General features: G+C 56.9%; 1 protein-coding gene across 6 annotated transcripts in view; it reads left to right on the plus strand.

The window, feature by feature from the left end:
- The first annotated feature begins 756 nt into the window (after positions 1-756).
- RAB11FIP5 (RAB11 family interacting protein 5) overlaps positions 757-16,535 on the plus strand; it is a 45,529-nt gene continuing 29,750 nt past the window's right edge. For all 6 annotated transcript variants that reach the window (XR_012835449.1, XM_075752842.1, XM_075752844.1 and 3 more), the window contains exon 1: positions 757-1,283. Coding sequence is in view for 5 of the 6 variants with exons in the window: in XM_075752842.1 (XP_075608957.1) it covers positions 898-1,283 (386 nt within the window). In the remaining variant the exon portion in view is untranslated. The remainder of the gene's footprint in view (positions 1,284-16,535) is intronic.

A 16,535-nucleotide genomic window follows, 5' to 3' on the forward strand; every position in this document is an offset into this window, starting at 1 on the left:
CGCTCGCGCGTGCACGGACGCCCAAGTGGATTTGTCCGCACGTGGATCCGCGTGCTGGCGCTTACACGTGCGTGCAAGCGCGTGCGCATCGCACGCTCACACGTGTACGCGCGCCAACTCGCCCGCCTGCCCGCCCGGGCACCTTGGGGCAGGGTGCCAGCGAAGAGCGGGGGAAATGCCGGTAACGGCAGCGCCCGCAGGGGCCGGGGGGTGCGGCGGGATGTCGGGACACACAGACGCGTGTGTCCCCCCCCCGCCTCTTCCCAGCTCGCCCGGCCGTGGGGGTCATGTCGCGACACTCGGGATGGCCCATCGTGACTTTGCGGTGCTCCACCCCGCAGCCCCGGGGCACGCCCCCCGGTACACGCCCCCCCCCCCCCCCGCCGCACGCCCAGCCCCGTTGCACGCCCACCCCCCCCCGTTACACACCGCCGCCGCTGCACGCCCCCCGCCGGTGCACGCCCAACCCCGGTGCATCCCCCCCCCCCGGTGCACGCCCTCCGCCGGTGCACGCGCCCTCCCGGTGCACGCGCCCTCCCGGTGCACACCCTCCGCCGGTGCACGCCCCCCGCCCCGCCCCTCGCCCCGCCCATTTCCCCCCACCGTCGCCCCGCCCCTCGCCCCGCCCCTTTCCCCGCCCTGTCTCTCCCCTCAGGGCCGGCGGGGGGCGGGGCCGGCGGGCGGAGCGAGGCGTGGTCGCGAGGCGGGGGGGCGGTGCTACGCCGGGGAGCGGGGGCGGGGCTGGAACTGAGCGGGGGGCGGGGCGGCCGGTGGGGCTCGCGCTGCGGCCCGGCTGCGGCAGCGAAGAGAGGTTCGGCCCGATTCGGTTCGGTTCGGTTCGGTTCGGTTCTGTCCGGCCCGGCCTAGTCCGGCCCGGCGTCTCCTCAGCGTCCCGCCATGGCGCTGCTGCGGGCGGCCGCGCTTCCCGCTGAGGGGTCTCCGGCCTGGCTGCCCACCCACGTCCAGGTGACGGTGGTGCAGGCCCGCGGGCTGCGGTGCAAGGGCGGCGGCAAGCCGGGCACCACCGACGCCTACACCATCATCCAGCTGGGCCGCGAGAAGTACAGCACCTCGGTGGCCGAGAAGAGCACCGGCAACCCCGAATGGCGGGAGGAGTGTGCCTTCGAGCTGCCCCCCGAGCTGGGTGCCCTGGCAGGCCCGGCCCGCGGTGGCCTGGTGCTCACCGTCATGCACCGGGCCCTGGTGGGCATGGACCGCTTCCTGGGCCAGGCCCTGGTGCCCCTGGAGCCCGCCCTGCAGCAGGGCCGTGCGCCTGACGAGCGGTGAGTGGGTCCCACCGGGCATCACCCAGCGCCCACGGGGGCAGAGCAGGGGAGGCCTCTGGGATGGGCGTCACGGGGTCCCTGCGTGCCCCGGGATGGGCGTCACGGGGTCCCTGCGTGCCCCTGGATGGGTGTGATGGGGTCTCTGCATGCCTTGGGTTGGGCGTCACAGGTTCCCTGCGTGCCCCAGGACGGGCTTCACGGATCCGTGTGAGCCCCAGGAAGGGCATCGCAGCGGATGGGGTGTCAGGGGGTCCGTGTGAGCCCCAGGAAGGGCATCGCAGCGGATGGGGTGTCAGGGGGTCCGTGTGAGCCCCAGGAAGGGCATCGCAGCGGATGGGGTGTCAGGGGGTCCGTGTGAGCCCCAGGAAGGGCATCGCAGCGGATGGGGTGTCGGGGGTCTGTGTGAGCCCCAGGAAGGGCATCGCAGCGGATGGGGTGTCAGGGGGTCCGTGTGAGCCCCAGGAAGGGCATCGCAGCGGATGGGGTGTCAGGGGGTCCGTGTGAGCCCCAGGAAGGGCATCGCAGCGGATGGGGTGTCAGTGGGTCTGTGTGAGCCCCAGGAAGGGCATCGCAGCGGATGGGGTGTCAGGGGGTCCGTGTGAGCCCCAGGAAGGGCATTGCAGGAGGCAGGGCGTGGTGAGTTCCCTGCATGCCCAGGAAAGGGCTTTGCAGGATGTAGGGTGTCACAGGGTCCCTGCATGCCCCAAGAAGGGTGTCGCTGGGGACAGGGAACTGTGGGGGCCAAGTGTTCCCCAGGAAGGGCGTTGCTGGAGGTGGGGCATCACAGGGTCTGTGGGCACCCTAGGGAGGGTGTCACAGGGAGTAAGTAGGGTGTTGTGGGGTCCAGGCATGCCCCAGGAAGGGCTTTGCAGGAGGTTGTCCACCATCATAGGGGCTGTGCACGCCGCAAGAAGTGTGTGACGGGGAATCGTGGGGTCCATGCATGCCTTGGGAAGGGTGTCAGAGAGGATGCGGTGGCCTGGGCTCCGTGTATGACCCAGGAAGGGCATTGCAGGACACAGGGTATCGCAGGGCCCGTGGATGCTCCAGGAGGGGCGTCCCGGGGGGTAAGACGTCACGTGCGCTCCAGGATGGGTGTTGTAGAGGACGGGGTGTCTCAGGGTCCCTCTGTTCCCCCTGGAAGGGAGTCGTGCAGGACAAGGCATCACAGGACCCTTCCTCCCCCTGGGCAGGGGTCCCAGGGGACAGAGTGTTACGAGATCCTCCATGTCCCGGGAGGGTCCCCCTGGGGTCTGTCACTCCTGGGAAACCGTGGCGGTGCCACGGTGGTTTGTCCTTCTGAGGGCTGCTGTGGCTTTGCAGCCCACACTAGCTCAGTGGGGCCATCGGTGTGACCTGGTTTGTCACGGCGCTGCTGCGGGAGGGTTCCCTAGTTCGGAGGACTGAACCCCAGCCCTGTGTTGCCTCCAGTATAAATCTCTGCGTGTTGGGGACTTACTGTTCTTCCCCCAGAAGGGTTTAAAACAATAACAATGTTTTCTAGCCTTTGCCAGGCAGAGAAGTGCAGGAATGTGGATGAAATTCCTTTAGGGAAGAAGTTTTTTGAGCTTTGCTCTACGCAGACCTGGCTGGGCTGCTGCATGCCTCCGGGAGCGTCCCCTCCGCTCCCTGGCTCCCTGGACCCCAGGAATTTGGCTGGCTCTCTGCCCAAAGCTGCAGGCTGGGAGAGGAGCCTCCCTCACCCTCCTACCCAGGGCACAGCCGGGGAGGCGGCAGAGGGAACGCCAGAGCTTGGCAGACGGCGCAGCCTCACTCCGGGAGAGCGGAATTAGCGTGAAAAGGTGTCGGAAAAACTTTTCCCGTGGAGAAGCGTGGCTCGTTTGCATCTGCAGCCTGTGGAGACTCCTGCTTACCCTAAAATGGGAGCATGGGCACAGAGGAAAAGTGACTAACCCCGGAGTTAGTGTCTGAGTGTTTCCCTGCCGGCGTTTATTTTGGCTTTTATTAGCGCTGCCTGGACAATGGGCGGCATTGGAGGAGGTGGATCTGAATTCTTTGGGCCTAATTCAAACCAGCATCGTGCACGGACTTCAGAGCGAGCCGATCAGTGGCCTTTTGGGAGTGCCGGGAGAGACGTGTTGTTTTGGCATGGGAGGATGTGAAATAACTTTCCGTCCTCCTTGCGGTTTGGGTAGAGAGCCCTTTGCCGGGAGCCGGGGTAGGAGCTGTGTCTCAAGGAAAACTGCGCTCCTGTTAGAAGTTTGTGAAGCTGGGCAAAGCAGGGGGCCCTGTGGCGGTCCTGTGAAGGTTTCAGGAGGCTGAGCCTCTGGTCTCGTCTCAAAGGTGTCAGCGTCAGGGGCCGTTAATCCCGCGGGTACAACGTCCAAGGTGGCTGGACCCTGTGCTGCCTGTCGCAGCTGCTGCTAACCATGGTGCAGCCCAAGGAGGGAATCTGGACTGCGAGGCAGGAGAACCCCAGGATTTTTGCTGTCCATCTCTGTCCTTTCCTGTAACTTTGCTTGCATAAGGAAAATTAACTTCCCCTCACGCTGTTCAGGATTGCAAGAACTTTTAAGGCTCTTTATCTTCGCTCGTGGCCCCCAGTGATGGAAGCAAGCACAGAAAACGTGACTGAGAGCTCAAACCCTGTGCCCCAAGCATCTCCGTTCACTCGAACCCCTGAGCTGGAAGATGTCTTGAGGGTGGGTGGCAGGTCTGCAGTGTGGAAATGGCTGCAGTTATTTTTAGAGGGGGGTGGTCCTGAGTGTGTTCAGCTAGCTGGGAGAAAGGCTGGGGGGAGCCCCAGGGGTCTGGCTCCGTGAGCTGGCTGTGCGTAAGCTTCCAACTGACTTCTGGTTCAGCCTCATTGCCAATAACTTTGTTTAGGAGGAAATTTTAGTCCCAGATTAAAAAATAGCAAAACAAACACAGGCTCCCCTTCTCCAGGACTGCACCGTGGAGCGCACCCAGGCCTGTGCAGTGGAGATAACTGTTGGCCCCCAAACAAGAGATAGCTGAGTTGAGTCTCCACCACATGCTGGTTTGTAGGACCCCATCTGCGGTCCTTGCTCCTGGGCATAAAACTGCTGCCAGTTGGAATGGGACCCTGCTTATAAAGAAGGCCTTGATTGTCGGTGTGTTGACCTTGCTCTCGTTTTCCTGCTGATTTTTGTTGCACAGAAACTTTACCGGCAATGATTTTTATACTTGTTTTCAGCTCGATGGAAAATGTTCCGTCAAACTTGGACTCTTCTCCAGGAACGAGCCATCAGCCGGCATCCGGGGGTGTTTATGAGCTGCCTTGTTCAGCCGAACGTCTTGGTCATTTCAGTGTTTTGCCTGGGAGAAAATCAACTCTTGGAGTTGCACAAGAGCAGCCTGAGAGCTCTCACGGCCTTTTTGGGCATCCCAAGGCTTGTCCCACGCTCAGCGAGCTCCAAGGCTTGGGCTTGGCAAGCAAAACAACAGTGCCGAGCATCATTTTTCCCTTTCCACTTGGGCCGTGTAGTGCTTTTATTTTTCACCCTTTTTTCACTGCCCTGTTGAGCCTGATGTGCATCGCCGGACACAGTACCTTTCTCCATCAAAAACCCCTGTGCCGGGCGGGATGCTCCTGGTCCTCGCCTCTCCCTCCTGTGACCTGGTCCCTGCAGCTCTCTGTCCTGCCTCATTTTTTTTTGGAGCCCAAAGCCTGGCGCTGTTGGCAGGATGAGACCGTGCAATGAAGTCCTTGCGTACTGGCATGCTGACCATCACCGTGTCCAACCGTAACGGTCTGCTGGTGGGTCCTCAAGTGCTGCCGGCTCGGCATAGACACACGGAGAGACGCAGTTGTTCGGTGGGGTGGCCAGTCCCTCCAAAACAAGGGCTTGGCCCAGCAGAAGAGGGTTTTTTTCTGTATTCGTAAGGCAGCTATCGCTTCTGCTTCCTGACATCCAGGAAATGCTGTTGCAGTCCCCTGCGGGGGCTCATCCTGCCTTCCCTGCGGTGTGGCAGCGAGCCGGGGAGCATTACCTCCGCATCCACCCCTGTCAACAGAGCATCTGGGAAGGGTGGAAATGGCTCCAGCTAGATAAGAGCTTCATTCCGACGCCCATCGGGCTGTTTTCCCCTTTGGCCATCGTGGTCTGGTGGGTGGCATGGTGGGGGCTTGGCGTTGGGGAGGACAGGAGGTGCGCGGTGATACCTGCGGGGTTGGACCTCGGATCTGGCTGCGTGGGGGCTCAAAGGGTCTTGATTTTGCTCTGCAGGCTGTGGGGACGATGGCAGGGAGGGATGGTGGGCACCGGGAGTTTCCTAGGCTGGGGAAAGAAAACCCCTAATTGTCATTACCTCCTCTCTCCCCCTTTGAAATACCATTTGCATTTGCTTTCTTTCCCCTCAGACCTCACAGCCCCGTGGCAAAGGGGAAAGGTTAAAGCCATGAGCCTTCCAGGGCGAAGCTCTGCTTGTCGTGCAAACACCAAGCTACTGGAGCTCGATCTTTGGAGAGCAAAATTCAGGGCTTTGCAGCGCTAATATCCTGTGGGTAAGGGGACAGTAAACGTAGCAGAGGAGTTGCAATTCCTGGCTCTGGTGTTTCCCTGCAGTGACTTGCAGTTGTTTGCTGGCTGCTGCCTCGGACGGGGAGCAACAGCCGCGAGTGGCCTTTGGTGTCTCTGCGACAGGGAACTTGTCTTGCGGAGTCGTTACCTGTGTAAAATTAGCCCAGCTCCAAATTCCCCAAACCTCTACCTGCTGCCATTTCTTTTACTTGTTCCTGTCCCTCCCCAGCTGCAGAGGGCCTGGGGCCGGTCGCTTGGAGGGGTCTGGGCTTGCGCGCAGCCCTTTGCCCGGGCAGCCGCAGCATCTCTGCCCTGGCAGCAGGAAAGGGACACTCTCCTTCCCGCTCTCCATCAGTGAAGAAGCTACTTGGGTTACAAAACCTTTCCTCTGGGTACTAAACCAACCCCTCTGGACTGCTGTCAGCCCATGGCGTGCTTGTGGCCGTCGCCCTCCCTTGTTAAATTAAAATCAGTGGAGATCATTAGCAGCAGAGCGTGCGCTGTGGCCTGCGGGCTCTTGGCTGTGGCATCTCTCTCAGATGCGGTGGTTTGTACTCATCGCCGTTCCCACCGTGGCCTTGGCTTTTGGCTGCATCTTTTAGGGGAGATTTTCGCACACAGGGTCAGAGCTCGCTTTCTGCTCCCTATCAGGCGTGAGCCGAGGCCAAATTGCTGAGGCCGTGTCCTCTGCACGGCTGTCCTTAAGCCTAGGAGACGAAAAGACCTTGCAGCGGGGCGGAGAGGAAATAGCTGCTCCCTGATGGTTTTGGGATGGAAAGTTTTAATACAAGGGCAAACAGAACCCTGGCAACTCTGATCAGAGGCGCCCGGCAAGGCTGGTGAAGGTCTTCAGGGTGGCCGAGAGCAGCGGCGAGCTCCCTGGATGCCGTGGGCTGTGATGAAATCCTTGTTTTGGGGCTGGAAAGGCAGCTCTGAGGGGTTGTTGCATCTCAGCCAAGCCAGGAAACGCCCTGCTGTGTTGAAACACTGCCGAGCAGGGGGAGGAGAGGGTTAGTCCTGCCAAAAATCAGGTCGAGATGCTCTCTGCTGCTGGAGGCAAGGCTGGGCAGGAGGCAGCCGGGCCTCGGGATAGGATCCTTGGCCGCCAGCTTGTCCCGGGCAACTATTTGCCCCTAACTGGTAGCCCAGGGGAGAGCACCAAGGTGGTGCGGTGATGCTGCTTACGAAATGGTGTCAGAGCTTAATTTTGTTTCTACCTGCCCAGTTAACCCCATTTTTATCCGGTTGCCAATGGCAGTTTAAGGCCCTTGCTCTGTTCTGCTCCAGGAGGGTTCTGCTTTTGTTGTTTTTTAAAAGGTATTCGAGCAGTTTGATCCCAGCTTTGCAAGTCTGGCACGTTGGTTTAGAACTGTCAGCGGCCGAGACCACTAGCCTGTCACCCTCCATCATCTTAAAAACCAAAAATCTCCCAGATTCAGGTTTCTTTCTTTGTTTCATGCTAATCTTCAGAGCCCTAACTGCCTCCAGCTGTCTTTGTCCCTTAGCAGCTGCACAAAAACCCACAGCCAGCTCGGAAATACCTCGAACCTGTTGGTACAAACCTCCAGATGCGGGTGGAGCTGGTGCTGTTGCATGTGTTGAGTTCAGCTAGCACTCATGCCATGCTCCACGAGCTTCGCCGCCTCAGTTCTTCTTTTCCAAGGTGACTCCCTCCCTTCCCTACAGAGTCTGGCAAAATATTTCTTCCTCTCTGGCTACCAGAAAGGCAGGGTGGGCTTGGTTCTCTGCTCCTCTCGCCCTTCAAGGGGATGTGTCATCACGCTGGGCTAAGCTGGATGGCTCAAAGGCAGCATCCACAGCAGAAGAGGGAGTTTTCGGGGGATGCTCTTCATGGTTCCTGGGGGAATCTGCTCGATTGTGGCATTGCCCCAGAGGAGAGCATCTGCGGGCACCCTCAGCTGGACCCCAGCAGCACGGTCCCTTGGAGCGATGTGTCACAGCTCGGGGGTCTGATGGAGACACCCCCCTGCTTTGTCACTGTCACTGGAAGAGGAGCATCCCTTGGGGTGGAGAGCATGTCCATGCCATGGCTGCTGCCAGGGAGAGTCTACACTGGGTTATTCTGCCCGTCCGCTGTAGCCAGCTTGCAAATGCACTTACGTAGGTGCCTGCACGAAGGGAAAATGGGTTCCTTGCCCCCAGTAACCCCACGGGCTCTGGGTGCTCTGCTGTCATCTGGTCTGTTAAAATCCTCTTGCTCTGGACAGTGCTCCATGGCAAGCGTGCTGGCCCAGGGCTTTCTTGACAATTGGGGTCCAAAAAAAGACCTTGCATCCTTTCTGCATGTGGTGAGTCGAGTGAAAACGGCTTTGAAACCTTTGCTGCCGCCTCTCTTCACGGCCCGGGGCTTGTTGGAGCCCGTTCTCGGTGAAGGTGTGCAAAAAACTGCCATGGGAATTTTCTTTCCTTGTCAGAAGCTTGGCTGGGGACGTGGGGTTTGGGTTTCCAGTGGGACAGCCTTTCCAGCCCGGCTGGGGTTTTGGGAGCAGCATCCCACGGCCCCCCCAGCTCTGTGTTTCCAGTGCACGGGTCTCTTCACCAGCAAGTCCACCGAGGATAAAGCCGTGTGTAATTAGAGAAACTTGCTGCTGGGCTTAAGATTTATTCATTTTTCCCTTTTTCCCCCTTTTTCATGTGCGTGACTCATGCCCGAGAGCGAGTTGCGATGTCTGTTGATGCGATGAATGAACAGTCAATGCATGACCTGTTGCCAAAGCAGGTGTAGCCAGTACTTTAGGCTGCATGGAGCCCTTGGGGTTGTGTTCCCCTTTGGAGGACAGGCCCTGCGTTCCCAAGCCTTGCGTAGCCTCTAGGTATTAGGTTCTCCGTGCAAGCCCTGCCGTGATGCTCTTCCCAGCTGGAAGTGGAAGAGGATTTACAGCAAAAACGAGTTTCTCCTGCCCATCCCGTGCACGTCGAGTTGTGCATTAAGTAGCTCCCCAGGAGCAGGTGCACTGGGGGAACCTGTGGAGCTGCAAAGTCAGCTCGGGGCTCGGTTTTTCAGCTTTTTTTTGTGCCCTTGGTTTCTCGTGCAGTGGGTCGGTGGATTGTCAGTGCTGCCTCCTCTCCCGTCCTTGCACGGGGGCCTCATTCCCTGGTCCTGCTGGGCCTGGGCAACGCTGGCCTGGCAGTTCAGGTCATTTGGTGACCACAAATGCGGTTTATTGGCTTGTTCACAACTTGGAGGACACAAACCTTGGATGCTGTGGAGCATAAGCAGATAAATATAGCTGAGGAGATCACTTTCTGTCTCCTGCTATTACTATCTTCTCTTCATTCATTCATGTTTCATGCTCTGTTTTACAGCTCCTTAAATCTTCCCTCCCTTCCTTTTCCTACCTGCCCATCCCATGCTAGAGAGGGGAAAGCCTCTGATCTTCTTAGCCTAAATTGATTTGCGATGAAGTTACCCAACCTTGCTGTCACGCCAGCACTGTCCCGGTGGTTGATAGCTCTTCGCCATCTCTGGTGTGTATCCGGCTCCTGAAACCGTCCCCCTCTGTGCTGTCACACGCCCTTGGTTGCTTCTGCCAGCCAGCACAGAGGCCGTAGGGGCAGATTTGGGGGCAGTCCCCCCTTAGTCAAGGGGAGGTGGTAGGCAGCAGGGTCCTGTGGGGCACCGCTCCGGCTGGGATGCAGGAGTGAGGATGCTCAGGACCTTTCCGGGTTGGACCTTGTGCACAGAGCACTGAGGTGCTGCAGGATACGTGCCAGCTCCATAGCACTGCCTGGACATTGCACCAGGCTTGCCAGTGAGCTGTGGACACAAGCAGGCCTGGGTTTTTCATCATGCCTTGCAGGTTTGTAGGCTGTTCCCTGCCGTCGAGACCCACCGGAGTGACAACGTCTCTGTTCCTGGCCTGCGAGTCATGCAGGGCACGGGTACGGCAGAGCAGGGGCAGCTTCTCTGTCCCGGCACGGGTATGACCGGTGGTGGGATTTTTCTCATGCAGGTTCCGCATCGGCTGCGGTAATACATCTCTTGGAGCACCAGCGCAATGTCTGTAGCTCCCTCCTCTTGCGCCCCTCACTGCATACAACTCCTGCTCTTTGTTTCTGACTCCCTTGAGCAGCTGAGTTGGTCGTGTCAAAGCTGTAACCCATTAGAGGAGCTGTGGGGGGTTGCTTTGTCCAAGTTTGTTTTCGAGCACTTCTCAGAGGAACGTTTGGAGAGATGAACTTCTTCCCATCTCAGCTGCTCGAGCCCTTTCTTCCCCATCCACAGGGGAATCAGCCTGTGTTTATTTTCCATCTGTGCTTTTAGTAGCTTACAGGGATCACCTTGCAAAATAGGCCATCCAAAACCAACACAAAATGAACCTACGCTGCAGAAAAGCTTCCCAGCACTGGTGGGGGAAGCTGTGTCAAAAACACGAAGCCAGACAGAAAGCACAAAACTCCCCAGGGTTGGGTTGTTTTCCACCCTATGCTTCCCTTCTCGGGAAGGTGAGCTTCCTCCCGTGCATGTTTCCGCAGGGCTGCTTCAGCTCTCGTCTCACTCAAATGCCTCTTTGCTGCCCGGGCCGTGCCCATCGAGGGGAGCCATGCCAGGAGGAGCTGTGCCCCTTCTGCCAACATTCGTGTTTTCCCAGGATTGCCGTTTCTGCGCTCCATCCTGCTCGCCCTGTTGCTGTAGGGGCCCAAGTAGTCTTTAATTAAAGACTTGGGGCTCTTTTCATAAGCAGGGGAGACCTTGTTGCAGGGATGAATCAGCAGTAAATGACAGGCTGGTGCGGTCGGGGAAGAGGCATTGGCTCCGCGTTGGGCTGTCTCTTGTTCTGTACTGCGGCTCAGGCAGCTGGCTTGTGCGAGGCAAGGGTGTCCCTGCCCGTGGCAGGGGATTGGAACTAGGTGATCCTTAAGGTCCCATCCAACCTAAACCAGGCTGTGATTATAGTTTCTGCTCAGCTTGAGGTGAACCTTGGCCACCTTGACAACACCGAGTGGTTTTGGGAGGCTTTTGGGAAGCGTCTGACTGTTGAAGCGCTCTAGAAACGCTCCAGCTGTGCATCCTTCCCTGCATGTGTCCATGAATGCCAGGAGTTGCTAAGGGATTTAACCACTCCAGGAAGCTTTCTTGAACCTGCTGCTAGTAGAGCACTGGGACCAGTCCAGGAGTGAAACTGGAGGACCGTTGCTGAAGGTACCCAGGGCACGTTGGACAGGTCTGTCGGGGTGAGGTGGGTCTGCCTGAGCTGGAGGGTGGATGGGGATCTCCTGGGGACCCCAGCCAGACCCATGGGAGAGCATGGTGATCCTCCTTGGAAGGACCCACGTCCTCCCTGAAAGTAGGGCAGGATGGTGCCCTGATGGTGCACACAGCACCTCTGAGACCCGTGTTGCACGCGCTGCCCTGCTTGCCTGATCTTATCCCGGTGTCGCGACTGTAGTAATCCCAAACCAACAAAATGAGCTCAATTACTGTGGGGCTTCAGGATAATGACCTGGAAAGCTGCTGACAGGATTGGGGCTTGGGCTTCGTGCTGCTTGGTTTTGTGCTGAAGGAGTTGCTTGATCAGGAGGGGGTCGTGGAAGGGACAAAGTGACAGAAAACTGGAGGTCAGTCTCCCCTGGGATCCCCTTGCCACGGTCAGCATTGCCTTTCTGTTAAGGGTTGGCTCCGTGTCGCCCCGGTCATCCCAGCAGCTTGGCTTCCCATCCCGGGAGGTGCTGGGGCAGCCCCCACAGACCAGGTTCCCAAACATCTTCCCCTTGTAGTTCGGATACCCAACAGAAGGTGTTGGTATCCAGAAGCAGGTGCTCCCTGTGGCCCCCATAAACCATCACCTACAGCCTGACAGAGGATGAAGAGCAGAGGAGGAAGGATGGCGCAAAGCAGGTGCTAACCCTGAGCAAATCCATCCTGTCAGCATCCTCCGTGGGGTTGCCTTCCCTCCTTAACAAACAGCTCCTACGCTCTTGTTTCCATGCCGGGGTGGGTTTTTTTTTCCCTTTGCTCAGCACTAGTTGGCTTTCCTGTATGGGATGCTGCTGGAGGATGGGGGAAAGCACGTGGTTTTTGGGGGCCCGGAGCTACAGCAGCGCATTGTGCTCTGCTCTCCGTGCCTCTCTTGCTGCTCTGATTGATCCTGGCAACAGCAAATGTAAAAATAGATGCCAGGCGCTCTCTGCCTTTCCTCTCAAACCTGCCTTTTGGCAGCCGTGCTGCGTGGCTCGCCGTTCTCCTTGACTCTCAGTGGAGGCGAGTGGGAGGAGAGAGGAGCCTTTTGCACAGGAAAGGGTTTTACTGAAACTGTCTGGAGGCAGTTTGGGCGTGCTGATTAAACGCGATGACCTAAATGAGCATGCACAGCCGCGCAGGGGGGCCGGGGAGCCCTCCACCACAAGCAGTGGTGCTCACAAGCGGTGTTACTGCAGCAGGATGTGAGCTTGCAAACCCCCAGAGCACATCTGACTTCCCAGGAGCTGCCCCAGACCTCAAAGGGGCCTCTGGCTGCTTCCCCTTTCGGGGGCATCTGCAGCAAGTTTTCTGTTTGAGGTTTCCTTTCCCGTCCCTGTGTGCTGGGGTGGCTTGCTGCTTCCTTCCCCCTGCAGAGATCCCCGGGGCTGGGTGCCCGCCTGCCCCTTCCCTGCCACAGCATCCGTGGATGGCAGATCCCGGGGTGGTGCTGGGAGAAGCCCTTTGGCTTTTGAGGGGATGTGCACCCAGTACGGTGCAAGCAGTTACCCCGTGCACAGAGGTGCTGGACCTGTGGGGCATAAGAAGCAGGAATATAGGGATTTTTTTTTTAGCAAAAGTTAATTGCCTGTACCTGCAGCTTGTGTCTTCAAGCTGGCTCAAGCTGCGTTCCCAGGACGTGCCGCATTGGAGATGTCTCTGAGCAAGCTTGGCTCTCCATATGGCCAGGGCCGAGGTGTCTCGGCAGAAGCATCGCCTTGTGGTGGAGGTGGGCAGTAGCTGGCGGGTCAAAAGGAGCAGATCTCCCTGGAGCAGAAGGGTGTTAATACAGGACCAGCAGGCTGGGAAGCTGCGGGTTTCATGGTGTCATCCTCCGCTCCATGTTCAAGGGGGAGACCCGTTTCCAGTTGTAGGGAGCAAGGCAAGGAGCACAGACTCAGACACCAAGCATGTCTCCTTAGCTAGGAGCAATCCTTCTCCCTGTCCCCACCAGTTCTGGCACCAGGACAAGAAAGCCTCTTTAACTGAACATTTTTTAACTAGTAAAATCCAGGTCAGACTGTGGCCCCTCCAGACCTTGCTAAGAGCAGCACCCCAGGAGTAGGTGGCCAGAGATGGGTGGCTTGTCCTGGATGTCCTGTGCAGCGAGGAGCTGGACCCCAGCTGGTGACACCTTCCTCGAGAGAGGCCTCTAAACCACCTCTGAGAAGCGGGTCCGTGCATCCTTGCAGACCTGTCTCCCCAGTGTTGGACATGCTTAGCATGGCTTCCTCGATCCCCCCGCGCTCCTCGGTGCCAGCACCTCTTCCACAGTCTGATTAATATAACCCAGTTAAATCCAGAACAATTGGTCTGAGCCCGAGCTGCGAAGCCCGCAGCTGCTCTTTCAGGCCTGGAAAAGGGTTTGTATGGGCAGAAGCTGGTTTGTTTTTCCAGGCACATCGTCTAGTTCCGTAAAAGAAATCACGTCCTCCTCCAAGACTTGGACTCGGGTGGCCCTAATCCAGACACCTCCCACCCAGGGCTTCCTCCCTGAGGGCATCTCATGTTAGAAATGGAAACCAAGGGGTCTGGGATGGGGTTAATAGTAAAATGATGCTGCGGGAGTTTGTGTTTAGCTGGGCTGGGCCTTGGAAACCCGCCCTGATTCTTCTCTCCTGCTGCATCCCAGCTGAGGCAGTGTTTGCACCTTTCACTGGCACTGTTTCATTAGAAAAAAAAAAAGAAAAACCCAACATGGAACAACTTAATCCTCCCAAACACTCATCTTGTGCCATAAACTTACAGCTTAGCCTAAAAATAGCTCTGTTCCCTGTTTGAGGTGTAGTCCCGACTGCTTGCCGACTGCTGATTAGGTCTTGGGAACCAAAAATAGCTCCTTAATCCAGCGCCAGCATAAGCAGAGGTTTTTCCTTGAACGGACGCTTTTTGAAGCAGATCAGGTTTTAAGACTTGTTCTTTCAAAGGCGGCGCCGCCAAGCACCCAAATTAATTTTAATGACCGTAACATTATAAGCGATGGGACGGGAGATGCTGAGGGTGCATCCATGTGAGCTGAGCCAGTGCAGGGCTCTTACGGACTGTTACATCTCATCATCCTCAAGCTTGTGCCTTTCCTTATGTTAATCTACCCAGATCTTCTCTTTTTTTTTTTTTTTTTTTTTTTCCACGGGATGACTAAGATATAAAAACTATTTGTGAGGTTTTTTTTCTTTTCCTGCTAAATGATTCAGCCCCCAAATCTCTCCTCTCCCAGCTGGCAGGCTGCTGCAGCCCTTCCCTCTTGAACTTCTTCCAGGTCTTGCATCAAACTGAGCAACATAATATTTGATGTGCTGTTCCAAGCAGCCTTTTCCTTCTCCGCTCCTACGGGAAGAGTCCGCCTGACTCACCTGCTCCCGCTCCCTGCAGCGGATCAGCCTTTTTGGGTGTCTCTTTGCAGCCGATGACTCGCTGGAAGGGGTCAATGCTGCTTTTTTTCCATGTTTTTTTTTCTGCATGCCTGGATATCTTCAAACTTGAAGCCTGGGTACTGAAAATTTTGCAGCAGGCATCGTATGGGAGTGGGATAAGCAAGTTGTAGGAATAGGAGTGGGTTTGTGGGGGATTTAACCCCGTGTCTGTGCCCAGCAAAGTCCCTCCTGTGTCTCGGTGGCAGCTGAATCTGCTGGTGAAGGACCTGGGTACTTCCAGCTGTACACTCCTGTTATTTATCCTGGCATCCCAGCAGGGAATTAGGGGTTTTGTGTCCCCCTCCCAAGGTACCGTGTAGGCTTTCCAGCTTTGACTGAGATGCGATAACTTCCCCAGCAGTCATTCAGGAACTTCTGGAGGACGCGATTCAAGTTTTCTCCTCACCCTGGTGATTTCAGCGTAGTCACACCCATCTCCATCCCTTCACATTTTCCTTCCCTTTTTTTTTTTAATTTTCAGTGACTTCACTTTTCAAGTGGATGTAAAACACTGCTGGGATATTTATTTTTCTGGGAAGTCACTGGGAAATTGTTAACTCAGGTCTAGAAATTTCTTCCACCTCCCATTGCTGCCTGCTTCATCTGTGAAGCACGTCATGGAGAAATACAGTCTGCCCCGAACCTGCAGACTTCCTCGCGCCTTGTTAAGGGGAATTTTAATACTTTGATCCGGGAGGGATCAGAGCTGCCGAGGCAGTGGCTGTGCTGGAAACCCAATCATCCTGCTGCAGCCACCCTGGGACCGGGACAGAAAGATGGGGTATCTCACAGGAGGAGAAGGGAGCGAAGGACTGCTGGGTTGGCAGCGGTTTTGGGGAAGAAATGGTTCCCTCGTGGCCCACGTTTTGAGCTGCCCATCTGGACGTGGTACCTCTGTGAGCTGGACAACTAGAAGGTTTCTCCAGGCATCTCTCGCTTTGGTGTCCTCTCGCCTGCTGTTCCTTCCAGCTGGCAGGAGGCAAGTCCCCTCTCCCAGCACGTACCAGGGGCTGCTCCGTGCCCTGCCAGCACACAGGCTGTTCCCTGCAGGGCAATGGGGCCCTTAATGGAGGTTGGGAAGTTTTTTCCCTTCTGCAGTGAATGTTTTGGAGGCTTTTCCCATGCTGCTTCCATCTCTGTGTGCAAAGCTGTGGAGCAAAGTCTGTGTCATGGGTTTTGTCTGGGGCAGGGCGGCGGGGAGCATCCCCCGGTAACCTGCTGCAGAGTCGGTTGAAGCTTTTGCTCTGGTGGATATGGTCAATATCTCCTTCGGGAGCTCTCACCAGCCACAGCAGCGTGGTGCTGGGCTTTGGTGGCTGGCACGAGGGGTGTTAAAATAAAATCATTTTCCCTCTCCAGCTCAGGTTTCTGGCTGCTTCAAATTTTACAGATGTTTCAGCAGAATTAAGGGATTTGGAGGAAGGCAAAGCGATGGGCGTATAAGTTTGCTGCATCCTCCACTATCACTGATCACATCAGATCATCGCAGATCCCAAGCTGTCCCACAGGCTGGAGACTGCCATCTGTGGGAATGCAGATGTCTCCCAAAAATCCAGCAACCTGGGAAGGCTTGGGTTGGGTAGGTGCTGCACGCCAGCTCCTCCTGCCCTGCTCCCAGGATGCAGCATCCTCTAAATGCTTGATGCAAGGACACTTCTAGACAAACTTCAGCATCTTTATTTAGGGCGCAGCACTAAGGGTCTGGCATGAAGTTATTTTAATGAATGCTGTTGAGTGTCTTTGCCATTATGGTACTGTCACTGACTTGAAAGGATTTGTTCTGAGTCACTGGCTCTTGAATATTTAAAATGCAAGCATGAAAGACTGTCTTTTTTTAAACACGAGCTCACAGCAATTTATCAACTGACCGTACAAAAATTTGGCCACCAGTAACGTCCCCCCTGAAGCACGGTGGTATCTGACGCCAGGGTGAGCGAGATGGTGTTTGCCAGGTTATTTAGTGGAAGTGCTTTAGGACGGGGATGGAGACAGAGCTCTTACAAAGCCGCTGCAGTTCAGGGAGAGGTCTGGCTCCGTGCGACACCTCTGTGCTTGGTGTTTGCGTGTGTCTGACTCAGGTGACTTCTGGGGTGCTTGTGCTACCTCCCACCCAGTAGCATCCTCCTCAAGG

This window comes from Balearica regulorum, chromosome 4 (assembly GCF_011004875.1).
Source record: "Balearica regulorum gibbericeps isolate bBalReg1 chromosome 4, bBalReg1.pri, whole genome shotgun sequence".
Taxonomy (NCBI): domain Eukaryota; kingdom Metazoa; phylum Chordata; class Aves; order Gruiformes; family Gruidae; genus Balearica; species Balearica regulorum.